The 14,918-nt window shown below is 41.0% G+C and overlaps 1 protein-coding gene and 1 pseudogene across 1 annotated transcript; both read left to right on the forward strand.

The window, feature by feature from the left end:
• The first annotated feature begins 6,729 nt into the window (after positions 1-6,729).
• Positions 6,730-9,983, forward strand: LOC106292451 (annotated as a pseudogene).
• Positions 9,984-11,059: 1,076 nt separating this feature from the next.
• LOC106292447 (G-type lectin S-receptor-like serine/threonine-protein kinase At1g11410) lies at positions 11,060-14,168 on the forward strand. Its single transcript, XM_013728034.1, has 7 exons — positions 11,060-12,344; positions 12,414-12,533; positions 12,617-12,819; positions 12,932-13,142; positions 13,221-13,458; positions 13,534-13,678; positions 13,759-14,168. The coding sequence occupies exons 1-7, from the start codon at positions 11,060-11,062 to the stop codon at positions 14,083-14,085; spliced, it is 2,529 nt and encodes an 842-aa protein (XP_013583488.1). The 3' UTR covers positions 14,086-14,168.
• Positions 14,169-14,918: the final 750 nt, after the last annotated feature.

Here is a 14,918-nt window from a genome sequence, read left to right on the forward strand (position 1 = left end):
TCCCGACAAGGAGGCAACCCACAGATCAACCTGATCCCTGCAACAAACAAAAAGAAGGAGGATTTTCGGGTTGCTCCACACCCGGCTCCTTAGTCATAGCTAGCTGGAACTGCTGCAATTTGGGGAACACCGCAACAGTCCAGCGGTTGAAGGAGATAAACAGAAGGAACAAACCAGACATTATCTTCTTAACGGAAACCAAAAACCCCGATGAGAAAATCCTAAAAGACCTCCAGTGGTTGAACTTAGAGAAGTTTTTTACAGTACCTCCGGAGTCGCCAGGGCGGGGAGGACTATTCCTCTTTTGGAAAAAGGAAGTTACTCTCACTGTGATCGCGTCTACAAAGAACTATATTGACACACTAATCTCGAACAAAGGGGTATCTTTCCACACAACGTTTGTTTATGGTGAGCCAGATCAATCAAAGAGGCAGGAGGTTTGGAACAACCTCTCAACACTACACGGAGATAACTCGACACCTTGGTTCCTCACAGGTGATTTCAACGAAATCATAGACAATTCAGAGAAGTGTGGGGGGGCCTGAGAGAGCGGAAGGCTCTTTTTGTGCTTTCAGAACGTTTCTATCTAAGCATGACTTATTTGACTTGAAGCATTGTGGAAGTTTTCTATCTTGGAGAGGGAAAAGGCATACTCACCTGGTCCAATGTAGACTAGACAGAGCGCTATGCAACACTGAATGGTCAGACCTTTTCCCTTCCTGCCGCAGTCAATATCTCCGATATGAGGGGTCTGATCACCGGCCCCTAATCTCCTTCCTGGATACGAGAAAAAAGAGGGGTAATGGAATTTTCAGATTTGACCGGAGGTTAAAAGATAATCAAGAAGTGAAAGAGATTGTCAAAGAACTTTGGGATAGAAATGCTCATCTTCAAGTCGAGGAAAAGTTGTCTATCTGCAGAAGAGCTATCTGTAGCTGGTGTAGGACTTTCCAAGAAAATAGTAGACAAGCTTTAGAACAACTGAGGAAAGAGTTAGATGAAGCCATGTCAAGCTCCATTCCAAATGACTCTCTCATCCGGGATATCAATGCAAAGCTTCTAAAGACCTATAAAGAGGAAGAGAACTTTTGGAAGCAAAGAAGTAGGCAATTATGGCTATCATTGGGAGATGCAAATACTGGCTATTTTCACGCAACCACCAAAGGGAGAAGAACAAAAAACAAGCTAACAGTCCTAGAAGATGAAGATGGATTACCATGCTATGGGGAAGAGCATATTGCAGAGGTCATTTGCAACTACTACTCCAAGCTGTTCACGTCTATACCAGCTGAAGGTTCTCAAACAGTTCAGGAAGCACTAGTGCCCTACATCACAGAGAAACAAAATGAGATGTTGATCGAACTTCCCTCTAGTAAGGAGATAAAGGAAGCAACCTTTGCCATTCATCCGGATAAAGCTCCAGGGCCCGACGGATTCTCCGCTGCCTTTTTCCAGTCTAACTGGGATATCACAGGTCCAGCCATCATCCAAGAGATTCAACAGTTCTTCTCAACCGGCAACCTTGCAAAATTAGTAAATCATACGTATGTGAGATTAATCCCGAAGAATCAAGAGACAAAAGGAGCAGAGGACTTCAGACCCATCGCACTATGTAACATTTACTATAAGATCATTTCGAAGTTGCTATCTCTACGACTAAAAAAGGTCCTCAGTCCTATCATCTCAGAGAATCAATCCGCCTTCATCCCCGGAAGATCAATCACAGATAACGTCTTGATTACTCATGAAGTTCTGCAGTATCTGAAGACTTCTAAGGCTACAAAACGATGTTCTATGGCTGTGAAAACAGATATGTCAAAAGCTTATGATAGGATTGAATGGAATTTTGTGGAACAAGTTCTGACAAGACTAGGCTTTCACAGTAAATGGGTGGAGTGGATTTTGGAATGTATCTCGACAGTAACCTATTCCTATTTGATCAACGACAATGTATATGGCCTAGTCAAACCTAGCAGAGGAATCAGACAGGGAGACCCCTTGTTCCCATATATTTTCATCATATGTGGAGAAGTTTTATCAGGGTTATGCAAAAATGCAGCAAAAGATGGATCTCTACAGGGCATTAGAGTGGCGAGAGGGTGTCCAAGAGTGAATCACCTTTTGTTTGCAGATGACACAATGTTTTTCTGCCATGCAATGCCAACTTTTTGTCAGTCTCTGGTCAAAATCCTAGCTAAGTATGAAGCTGCATCAAGGCAACAAATAAGTAAGGCTAAATCAGCGGTTACTTTCTCCAAAAGAACCCCCTCGGCAGTAAAGGAAGAAGCCAAAACCATCCTGGGGATTATAAAGGAGGGAGGAGAAGGGAAGTACCTTGGAGTTCCTGAACATTTTGGTCGAAAAAAACGAGATTTATTCACTGCCATCGTTGATAGAATACGTCAACGAGCTGCTAGCTGGTCTACCCGGTGCCTCTCCAAGGCAGGAAAGCTGACAATGCTGAAATCCGTTCTTACTGCTATACCAACCTACACGATGTCATGTTTTGAACTTCCGGTTAGTATGTGTAAAAGAATACAAACGGCCCTTACTCGTTTTTGGTGGGATGGACCAGACAACAAAAGGAAGATGAGTTGGGTCGCGTGGAACAAACTAACGAAGTCAAAAGCAGAGGGAGGCCTTGGGTTGAGGGATATTCAGCTATTTAACCAGGCTCTACTAGCTAAGATTGCGTGGAGAGTAATTACAGTTCCAGATTGTCTACTAGCAAGGATCCTTAAAGGAAAATATTGCCACAATCAAAGCTTTCTAGAGGTGGAGTTACCTTCAGTGTGTTCACACGGGTGGAGGGGGATTATACATGGCAGAAACTTGCTCCGGGAGAACTTAGGAAAGGCAATTGGGAATGGCACGTCGACAAGGGTGTGGAAAGACTCCTGGATATCCCTTGATGAACACATTAAGCCCTTTGGACCTATTCAGGAGGAAGCAGTAGACTTAAGAGTGTCTGATTTGCTTACAGATGATCTCAAGTGGAATGCGCAGAGAATTAAAAGATTCCTACATGAGTTTGCTGAAAGAATCCAATGCATCAAACCCAGTCGAAGTGGGGCAGAAGATAGATTCATCTGGCAACCTCTCCCATCGGGGAGCTACTCGACACGATCAGGCTACAACTCTATGATAAACTCCTCTCAACGTTGTAATGTGAGCCGACCAATTGTTGAGTTCGACTGGATAAAAGATATTTGGTCCACTTCATGTTCCCCCAAGATGAGAATGTTCTTATGGTCTATGGTGCAAGAGGCCTTACCCTTGGGGGAAAACCTACAACGGAGGGGCATTAATGTTGACGTTAAATGCCCAAGGTGCAAGAGTGATGAATCTGCTATTCATACCTTTTTCATGTGCCCCTTTGCGAAGAAAGTATGGAGTAAAATTCCCCTTAAAGAAGCAGTTCACATAGCTGCCACCGAGAACCTCAAATCAGTTATGGTCCGATTCCGCTCAGTGGTGTGTCTACCACCATCTGGAGTACCAAACGCCATACTCCCATGGGTGTGTTGGTCAATATGGAAAGATCGAAACTCTTTCATCTTCGAAGGGGAATGCGCACAACCTGAAGACATCGCAACCAGGGGTATTGCTTTAGCAAGAGAATGGAACGAAGCACAATTTTCAGATATTAAAGTGCAGAGTACCCTTACAACGATGCAGAACAACAAACCAAGAGGCCTTCCACAACCTAATCATCGGGTCTCGATCTCTATGACAGACGCCTCATGGGATGCGGCTCGGTCTAGGGCAGGATTAGCGTGGATCCTGAAGGGACCTTTGAGCCAGGATGTAAGGAGAGACACCATGGTACAGAATTTTGTCAACTCGCCACTGGTAGCAGAGGCATTAGCAGTCAGGGAGGGACTCTATACGGCTGCAAATCAGGGGATCTCAAATCTCTGGATTGGCTCCGACAACTTAACGCTCATTGGAGCAATCACCAACAAGACACAGAGGAAAGAACTGCTGGGAATCATCAAAGACATCCACAATCTCTCTTATGTTTTTGTTTCAGTCGATTTCTTTCATGTTCATCGTGAAAACAACGAGGAGGCTGATGCGCTGGCAAAAGCCATCCTTAGAAACTCAATTATGTAATGGACCTCCTTATGAGGTGGGCCTCGTTTTTTGCCCTTTCTATTGAAGTATTTCAGGGACAAAAAAAAAAAAAAAGACTTATGATCATACTCTTTCTGGATTATGCTTATTGGATGATGAATTTAATGAGTTTAATATATGCAGTCATTGTCAACTTCATATTCACTTGCTGTGGATTATGCTTATTGGCCGATGAATTTACTGAGTTTATCTTTGGGGGTAGTGGTTAAAATGTCACATAAAGTTATTGCCAGTCATTATCATCTTTAACTTCACCTGCAATGGGATGTAAGTGTTTCTTGTTAGTGATTGATATTATCTTATAGAGTTCCTTTCCAAAGAGGATATCAAACACATGAGAACACCTCAAATGGTGAGTATTAGAAGATGTTCTAAATATTTAAGAAAAATAATAAAATAAAAAAATTAGGAGAGAGAAGACCAAATTTTTTTAGTTTAGACTTTTTAATAAACTTTTATTTTTAATAGACACATGTCATCGTGTAAGAGAAAGTTAATATTTTTTTTTGGTTTAAAGAAAATAAAACATGATTGAATAATAATAATACTAATATTTTTTTTTTAGAAACTTGTATGGTTTCTAATAGTTGGAGTTGCTGTATGATTTTTTTTACTGTGTCAGGTGACCATGAGAATGAATGTGGATGCTGGACACCGCATATATAGCAGTAAGTTAAATATCATGGATTATTAGAGTTCATGACAATATTTATATTTACAGTATGTGTAGACAAAAGTGATACTATAGGCATAATCTAAAGGTGATATTTCTATGTATGCTTGAGTGAACAAGAACACAGAGGTGACCGAGTGATTGTGGTCGAGTGGTAAGGAGACGGGACTGAGACGCCAACACGTTTCAGGTTCGATCCACCTGCTGCGCGAAATTAAGTCACAATTATCCTGTTCACCTTACATGGATATGGGCCTATGCTTTAGGGCCCATTTGAATACCCAGAGAGAGGGTCTATCCGTGGGCTGCACCTTCCCTTGGGGATTAGTCTGGACCTTTCTATTGGCCTGGAATACTCCAGGTTAAAACAAAAAAAAAAACAAGAACACAGAGAGAACGTGTTATCTGAAAAGACCTAAAACAGTATTATTACTGCATTTAAGTTGAAAAAAATAGAATATATTATCCAATTATTTTAAAGTTAAGGTATTTTTTTCAAAACGAGCAGAAAAGCGGGAACAATTCGCAGCGCGGCAAGCAACTAATAATGGTTTTCAGTTTTGCGTAAAATCACCTATGGCTCCCCCAAATGTTTCTAAAATTCCAAATTGGACTTAATTAATCGAGTAAAAGGAAATAGATCCGACTGAGCCCAATCAAGGCCCATAGCAACTAGAAAGAATCTCTCTCTCTCTCTCTGTGGGAATGGCAACCAAACTGAAAATTCGACTTAAAAAGAAGGGCGAAATCGTAAAGCTGAATCCGTTTGCAGTAGTAGAATGCGATTCCCCTGCTTCGACGGAGCGTGTGAGCCACGCGCATCGCCGGTCGTGTGCAGAAAACCGCCGGACATGGCTATTAGCCTATTACGCTTTCAAGTTTCCACTGACACGAGTGGAGTTGAAACGAATCATTTGTTTGGATGATAGGTAGTCTCCGAAGCAGAGAGATCTGTGCTTGGTTTTGATAACATTCGCCGGCGGTCAAGGAGTCATTGGAGTTTAGGTAGGCAATTGATTTGATTCGGATTCTACATATGGTGGGTTGCCAGTATGAGTGTATCTCTGGACGGGTTCTATCTGTGGCGATAATTAGGGATTTCAAGCAAGCTTGATCTTGCATTGCCTTGATTTTGAGTCAAAATCGTCTTACGTTGGCTCCTATGGTGATGTGGATGTTCAACAAGAAGAGAGTTTTTGGAAGTGGAACGAATCGTTTGTTTAGATGAAAAGAGCACCACTGATACATGGCAATGTTTTAGTCTCTGAAGCAGAGTTTTATGCTAAAGGTTTTCTCAGTCCAGGAAGATTTTTTTTTTTTTTTTTTATCTACGTTTAGTAGACACAGCTACATAGGTAACCTTTGCATACCTGAGACATGTAACTCTATACATAGTTTGCTACTCTTATTTTTAAATGGAACATATATATATAATTCAGGTCACCTCTATACATATGACCTTAAAATCTAAACCATTTTATATGCTTGCTGTTTGTTTCAGATAGGTTGAGTAAGCATATTGCTCTACTTTTCTAGGTGTCTTTGGAGGATTACCGTTTGAAGAAAATATAAAGGAGTTTATATTTACCACTAACTTTGAGTTTTGTTTTGTAAGTTTTAATCACTGAGAAATTTTTTTATAAGAACAGGTTTCAAATATCACAATATGATTGTGCCGTATGATACATCAGTATACATTTATTATTCTAGGTAAAACGGGGCCTGGCTATTTAGTATTTAGTGAAGACTTGAATTGACTTGACTATTTACTGGTGCCCTGTTTCTTCGTCTAATTTTCTAAGTCACATGACTTTTCTCCTACAATGGGTGTAAATGATCGATGTTAACTGCTCCGTCAAAGACAGAGAAGAACACTACGATACAAGTTTGCTATTTCAGGTGTGACCCACTTGGCTTTTAATATAGACTGGCAGCATTTGCTCGCTTCATGGAAACCCTTGTTCTGAAACAAACACTGAAATGAAGATCGTCTTCATCTTCTTCTTCTACTTCTGCCTCCTCCAGTCTTGTACCTGCGACGATACGATCATGAGAACACATTCCATGAGAGATGGTGATGTCATATTCTCTGAAGGCAAGAGATTTGCATTTGGGTTCTTCAGCCTTGGAGTTTCAAACCTCCGTTATGTCGGGATTTGGTATGCTCAAATCTCTGAGCAGACTGTTGTATGGGTTGCTAACAGAGACAGTCCCATGAATGACACATCTGGGGTGATAAGGTTCAGCAGCAGTGGGAACCTCTGCATCTATGCATCAGCCAACAGAACAGAGCCGCTCTGGTCGACCAATGTTTCAGACAGTATCCTGGAACCAACTCTAGTTGCGAGACTCTCTCCTCTAGGGAACCTTGTTCTGCTTGATTCAGTTACAGGGAAAGGTTACTGGGAGAGCTTTGATCATCCGACTGACTCTTCTCTTCCGTTTATGAGGTTGGGTTTCACCCGAAAAGACGGCTTGGATCGCGTCCTGACGGCTTGGAAATCTCCTGGTGACCCAAGCTCTGGAGCTTTCACATACCGGATAAATCGTACGGGGTTCCCGCAGCTGATTCTGTACAAAGGTCTGACCCCATGGTGGCGTACGGGATCCTGGACCGGGTTGGGATGGAGCGGTGTGCCTGGAATGTCAAGAAGAAGAGGCTCTTCTATCTCCCGTAGCTCGTTTGTTAATAACCAGGACGAAGTATCCTTAACCAACCGTGTGACGGATGCTTCAGTCTTAACAAGAATGATGGTGAACGAGACAGGAAACGTGCAACGTCTCATATGGGTCGCAACGGAGAAGAGATGGAATGTTTTCTGGTCGGTTCCTAAAGAGGAATGCGACAATTATGCACACTGTGGCCTTAACGGTTACTGCGATCCCACAAGCTCGGCATCGTTTGTGTGCACATGCCTACCTGGTTTTGAGCCGAAGATGCCCCGGGATTGGCTCTAGAGGGACACTTCGGGTGGGTGTACAAAGAAAATCAACGCTTCAATATGCGGCCGTGAGAAAGAAGGGTTTGTGAGGTTAAAGCGCGTGAAGATTCCCGACACATCAGTTGCAAGTGTGGATATGAACTTGACATTGAAAGAGTGCAAACAGAGGTGCTTAGGTAACTGCTCTTGTGTCGCTTACGCCAGCGCTTACCATGAAGGTGTGGGAGGAGCAAGAGGGTGCTTGACATGGCACGGCGATATGTTGGATGCGAGGATATACATGAACTCGGGTCAAGATTTCTACATACGTGCAGACAGGGAAGAGATAGGTATATATAATTATAAATGCATTTTAATAATTTCTGAAGGATCTAGAACGTAGGGAATATAAGAAACATTTCAATCTAAAGTATTTTGAAGCACTTAGTACCGGTTTGCTTGCTTGTTGCAGAGCGGTGGAACAAAGATGGCTTATTACGGAAGAGGAGAGTCATTATCATTGTCATCAGTTTGATTGCAGCCGTCATGTTACTAGCCGTCATTTCGTTCTGTTTCGTAAGGAAGCGACGAAGTAAGTGAATATCTCTACGATGTATCTTTCAAGCTCTTATGTTTCTTGCTTATCTCACAACTGGCTATATGGCACATTTTCACCTGCAGAGTCGAACAGGGAAAGAAGATACTCAACAACCTTGGCTCCAGGTTCTCCATTCAGATTTGAAGAGGACCGGGGGAGAGAATGGGAGTTACCTCTCTTTGAGCCTAACACAATCGTTACAGCGACTAACAATTTCGCTTTCCGTAACAAGCTTGGAGAAGGTGGTTTCGGACCTGTTTATAAGGTAAGGAAGAAAGGAAAATGCATCTTCAAATATCCTAAACTTTTAGAATCTTTAACAGTACTTCAAGTTCTATAGGTAGTAAGGAACGTTTAGGACGTTTTCAAATAAATAAAAAATTACGTTGTGTCTCTCTCCACTCAGGGCGTGTTAGAAAACGGTATGGAGATAGCAGTGAAGAGGTTGGCTAAAAACTCGGGACAAGGGATGGAAGAGTTCAAGAACGAGGTCAAGTTGATATCAAAGTTGCAGCATCGGAATCTCGTGAGAATGTTAGGGTGTTGCGTTGAATCGGAAGAGAAGATGTTGATATACGAATACTTACCAAACAAGAGTCTAGACTGTTTCATATTCGGTAAGTTCAGCATTTCTGATGAAGTCTACACATTCAAATATTCCAATTCAGGAAGATCTTATGCTGTTGTGTTTCGCGTAGATGAAGAGCAGAGATCGGAGTTAAATTGGCCAAAACGGATGGAGATAATATGCGGGATTTCTCGCGGAATCTTGTATCTACATCAAGATTCAAGACTGAGGATCATCCACAGAGACCTCAAGGCCAGCAATATACTACTTGACAACGAAATGATCCCCAAGATTGCGGATTTTGGCATGGCGAGAATCTTTGGGGGCAACCAAATTAGAGGAAGCACAAATCGTGTCGTCGGAACATAGTGAGTTAGTCTTTTATAATTCACATTGAACTGTGTAAAAATCATTCAACCTTACATCGTTTTCAATCTCATTGTCACAGCGGTTACATGTCACCTGAGTATGCAATGGAGGGTCATTTCTCCGTTAAATCCGACGTCTACAGCTTCGGAGTATTGATCTTAGAGATCATAACAGGGAAGAAAAACAGTGCTTTCCACAAGGAATCTTTGAACCTAGTCGGACAAGTAACTAGAATATGCAAATTTTTTTACATAAACGGAAGATCAAAACAGAACATAACATGACCAAATATTGTTTTATTTCGTCTTGTTTTGTAGATATGGGATCTATGGAACAAAGGTGAAGCAACAAAGATCGTAGACAAATTAATGAACCAAGAGATTTATGATGAGAGCGAAGTGATGAAGTGCGTACACATTGGGTTGCTTTGCGTACAAGAAAATGCTTCGGATAGACCAGACATGCCCTCTGTTGTGTCCATGTTTGGTCATAAGGCCAATGACTTTCCTCCTCCGAAGCATCCTGCGTTTACATCGGGAAGGAAGCCACACGTCAAGAATGACGACAGCACGTCCGGTGCTTACCTCAGTGGAGAAAATAGCAATTCTGTTAATGACATTACTCTCACTGATGTTCATGGCCGTTGAAATATTTTGAATTGTTGAGAGATCTATCTTAGTTGCTAAACTACTTCCATAGAAGTGTATGTTTTAGTTTTAATTGCAACTACGTGTGAGACGTTGATTAACTATGAAATAAGGAGGAAGCAGGAGAAGAAATGGGGAAGAGTGGCGGTGGTGGTTGGCTCCCCGCCGATGGATCTGATTGTTCCCATGGTTTCTCCTCATATTACCTTGTAAGACTTATGATTATACCCTTTCTTGAGTATGCTTATTGGCTGATGAATTTACTGAGTTTAATATATCCTGTCATTGTCAACTTAATATTCACTTGCTATGGGGTTTGGTATATGTAATAAATTTTTGAGGGTAGTGGTTAAAATGTCACATAAAGTTATTGCCAGTCATTATCATCTTTAACTTAACCGGCTATGAGATGTAAGTGTTTCTAGGTAGTGATTGATATATCTTATAGAGTTCCTTTCCAAGGATAAAAAAAAAGTACATTAGGATGTATGATTTTTTATGGTGTTGGTTACCATGAGAATGAATGTGGAAGGGATGCTTGAGACCGCATATTACAGGCAAAGGTGATATTACAGGCATAATCTAATGGCAGAGAAGATCAACATAATATGCTTGAGACAGCATATATAGCACTGTGTTAAATACCATGAATCCGTCTAGATTTACATTTCCTTGAGCCTAGCTCATTAAAATAAAACAAGAAGTAGAAATGATGTGTAAAAGTGATTCTTGTCTTCTAAGTTTCAGTTGTCAATAAATTTGTGTATAAAATAGGTCTTTAAAATATCACTAAATGTTTGACATGTTACACATAAATAGGTAATTTATTATTGTAGGGAAATTTAGGTGGCGTGGACTGATTGATTCCTGCACAGTGAAAAAGAGGCAATGATTGAATGGACACTGGACAAGGAAGGAAAAAGTTTCAGGACGTTGGTAACCTTTTTAGTTCGTGTCATGTTGTAAGTCACATGTTTTTACATGTTTGAAAGTTCAACCTTAGAGAGATAAATCCGGAACCGAGCGTGACTGAATTGATGCCTGCAGTTAATGTTGTTAGTTCAGGTGAGTCCCACTTGGGATTTCAATAAGACACAAAGCATTTATACGTTTCCATCAAACTTCTGATCAGAAAACAAACAGAAGATGAAGATCTTCTTCATCTTTTTCTTTGTTTTATTCTCCTTCCTTGTCCATTCTTGTTTGTCCAACAACATGATCATGAGAACGCAGTCCATGAGAGACGGCGATGTTATATTCTCTCAAGGAAAGAGATTCGCTTTTGGATTCTTCAGCCTGGGGACTTCAAAGCTCAGGTACGTTGGGATTTGGTATGCTCAAGTCTCTGAGCAGACTATTGTATGGGTTGCAAACAGAGACCATCCTATCAATGACACGTCTGGTCATATAAAGTTCAGCAGCAGAGGGAATCTCTGTGTGTATGGATCTGTCAACGGAACAGAACCTATCTGGTCTACCGATGTTTTGGATACAATATCAGAACCGGCTCTAGTTGCGAAGCTGTCTGATCTAGGCAACCTTGTGCTGCTTGATCCTGTCACAGGGAAAAGCTTCTGGGAGAGCTTTAACCATCCTACAAACACGTTGCTTCCCTTTATGAAGTTCGGATACACTCGCCAAGACGGTGTGGACCGGTTCATGACGTCGTGGAGATCTCCTGGTGACCCTGGTTTCGGGAACGTTACGTTCCGGATAGAGCGTAGAGGGTTTCCGCAGATGATGATGTACAAAGGAACGACTCTGTGGTGGCGTACTGGGTCATGGACAGGGCAGAGATGGAGCGGTGTGCCTGAGATGACAAACAAGTTTATATTCAATATCTCGTTTGTGAATAGTCCTGATGAAGTATCGATCACTTACGGTGTGTTGAATCCTCTAGTCATAACGAGAATGGTGCTGAACGAGACGGGGACCCTGCAGCGGTTCACGTGGAACGGGAAGGATAAGAAGTGGATCGGGTTCTGGTCAGCTCCTGAGGAGAAGTGTGACAGCTACAACCACTGTGGCCTTAACGGTTACTGCGATACCACGAGTCCAGACAAGTTTGAGTGCTCTTGCCTACCGGGGCACGAGCCTAAAACGCCCCAAGCTTGGAACTTTAGGGATGCTTCGGATGGGTGCAAGAGGAGCAACGCGGCTTCGTTATGTAATGGGAGAGAAGGTTTTGCGAAGTTGAAGCGGGTGAAGGTTCCAAATACATCAGGTGTGAGTGTGGATATGAACATAACGCTTAAAGAATGTGAAAAGAGGTGCTTGAGGAACTGCTCTTGTGTCGCTTATGCGAGCGCTTACCACGAGAGCGAAGACGGAGCGAAAGGTTGCTTGACATGGCACGGTGATATGTTGGATACGAGGACATACTGGAGCGCAGGACAAGATTTCTATCTACGTGTAGATAAGGCAGAGTTAGGTACATATAATATACAGACTCTGCTACTTGTTTCTGTTTCGTTATTTTGATTTGTTTTGCTTGTTTCAGCGCGGTGGAATGGAAGTGGATCATCAGGGAAGAGGAGACTTTTCTTAATTCTCATCAGCATGATTGTAGTGGTGATGTTGCTAATGATCATGTTGTTCTGTTTCATAAGGAAACGAAGACGTAAGTAACTCTCTGATGATGATCGTATAACTATAAGTATATATGTTTCCTTGCTAATAAATTGAAAACATGTACACATGCAGAGGCTAACAGGCATAAGAAACCTCCATCAACCTTCGCCCCGAGCTCTTTTGATATTGAAGAGCCATTCGTATTAGAAGAGCTCGAGGATAAATCAAGAAAGGGGGAGTTGCCTCTCTTTGAGCTTAGCACAATCGCTGCAGCCACTAACAACTTTTCTTTTCAACACAAGCTTGGAGCAGGTGGTTTCGGAGCCGTTTACAAGGTAAGGAAGTAGCAAAATAAAACCATCTTCCTACGTGCCTATAGTATATATGCATGAGCAATCTTGTAAGTTCTGTAAGTAGTAAGGAATGGTTCCTTCGTTTCTATTTCAGGGCGTGTTAGAAAACGGTATGGAGATAGCAGTGAAGAGGTTGTCAAAAAACTCGGGCCAAGGAATGGAAGAGTTCAAGAACGAGGTCAAGTTGATATCGAAATTGCAGCATCGAAATCTCGTGAGGATCTTAGGGTGTTGCGTTGAATCGGAAGAGAAGATGTTGATATACGAGTATTTACCAAACAAGAGCTTAGACTGTTTCATATTCCGTAAGTTCCCAAGATTTCTTATACAAATCTAATTTCTAATTCAAGTCTTGAATCTTGTATTTGTTATCCTCCTCTTAGGTGAGGAGCATAGAGCAGAGTTGGATTGGCCAAAACGGATGGGGATAATCCGAGGGATTGCGCGGGGAATCTTGTATCTACATCAAGATTCAAGACTGAGGATCATCCACAGAGACCTCAAGGCCAGCAATATACTTCTTGACAACGAAATGATCCCCAAGATTGCTGACTTTGGCATGGCTAGAATCTTTGGAGGCAACCAAATCGAAGGAAGCACAAACCGAGTTGTTGGAACATAGTGAGTTATTATTCTTTCTCACTATCCACAAGACTCTTCTTAACTTAAAAAACCGTTTCAATCTCATTGTCACAGTGGATATATGTCACCTGAGTATGCAATGGATGGTCACTTCTCAATTAAATCCGACGTCTATAGCTTTGGAGTATTGATCTTAGAGATCATAACCGGAAAGAAGAATAGTGCAATCTACAACGAAAATTCAAACCTAGTCGGACATGTAAGTAAAATTATATTTCATTATCATGGTTAAGGTTTGTGTCGGAAACAGGACAATGTTTTGGTTCTTTCGTTTCGTAGATCTGGGGTCTGTGGCAAAAAGGTGAGGCAAGAGAGATCATAGACACGTTAATGGACGCAGAGAGTTATGAAGAAAGCGAAGTGATGAAGTGCATACACATTGGGTTTCTTTGCGTGCAAGAAAGGGCTTCGGACAGACCAGACATGTCTTCTGTTGTGTTCATGTTGGGACATAACGCCATTGATCTTCCATCTCCGAAGCATCCTGCGTTTACGGTGGGGAGGAAGAGAAACGTCAAAAATGGAGGCAGCTCAGGTAACTGCCCTAGTGGAGAAACCGGTAGTTCTGTCAATGATGTTACCCTCACCGACGTTCAAGGTCGTTAAAAATAATTACGAGCGTCTTTCTCTATGTTACAACAATATTCTTTACTAGGTGATAACCAGTGGAATAAAATTATTAATTTTAATATTTATAAAATAAAAAGATATTAGATCTGTTTAGTGTGGACATCGATTTGGATTTAGGTCGGATTTTTTTAGGTTTAACTCTTTTAAAATATAACAACCATTCGGAAGCTATATTTATTTTGGTTTGTTAGATTAAACTGATTTTCGTTTTTCTTTCTTTGGGTGATAGATATGCAGTTGGAATATATATCGATTATTGCAAACTTTATGTAAAAAACTTGATATCTTACCTGATACAATCAGTTAGATTTAATGCGATCATCTTCATTTTTTAAATAAATGTATACTCCTTCTGTTTTTAAAAGATGCATATTCTAGACTTTTCACATATATTAAGAAAACTCATTAAATATGCATTGTTTTTTGTGAATAACAATTTTTCATAACTTTTAGCCAATAGAAATTCAATAAACACCATTAATTTGGAACTTACAATTTTTCATAAACTCATACATTGAAAAAGTAAAAAATGTATCTTTTTGAAACAATTTTTTTTCCAGAACATACATCTTTTAGGAACGGAAAAAGTAATAAATATCTTAAGCAATCATTAATTGAAAGATACATCATTCTTCTATAGAATTCGGTGTAGATAATCCTCCATCAAAAATTCATAGGCTTCATATACGAGTGTTTAAAACTTATTATATTATCAATAGCTAATAAATAAGGGCGGCATACTATAAGTTATAAAAAATAGAAAATTCAAAGTTTTTATTAAGTGATCAGAAAAATTCACCAGCATCATC

The sequence above is a fragment of the Brassica oleracea genome, chromosome C5, assembly GCF_000695525.1.
Source record: "Brassica oleracea var. oleracea cultivar TO1000 chromosome C5, BOL, whole genome shotgun sequence".
Classification (NCBI taxonomy): Eukaryota; Viridiplantae; Streptophyta; class Magnoliopsida; order Brassicales; family Brassicaceae; genus Brassica; species Brassica oleracea.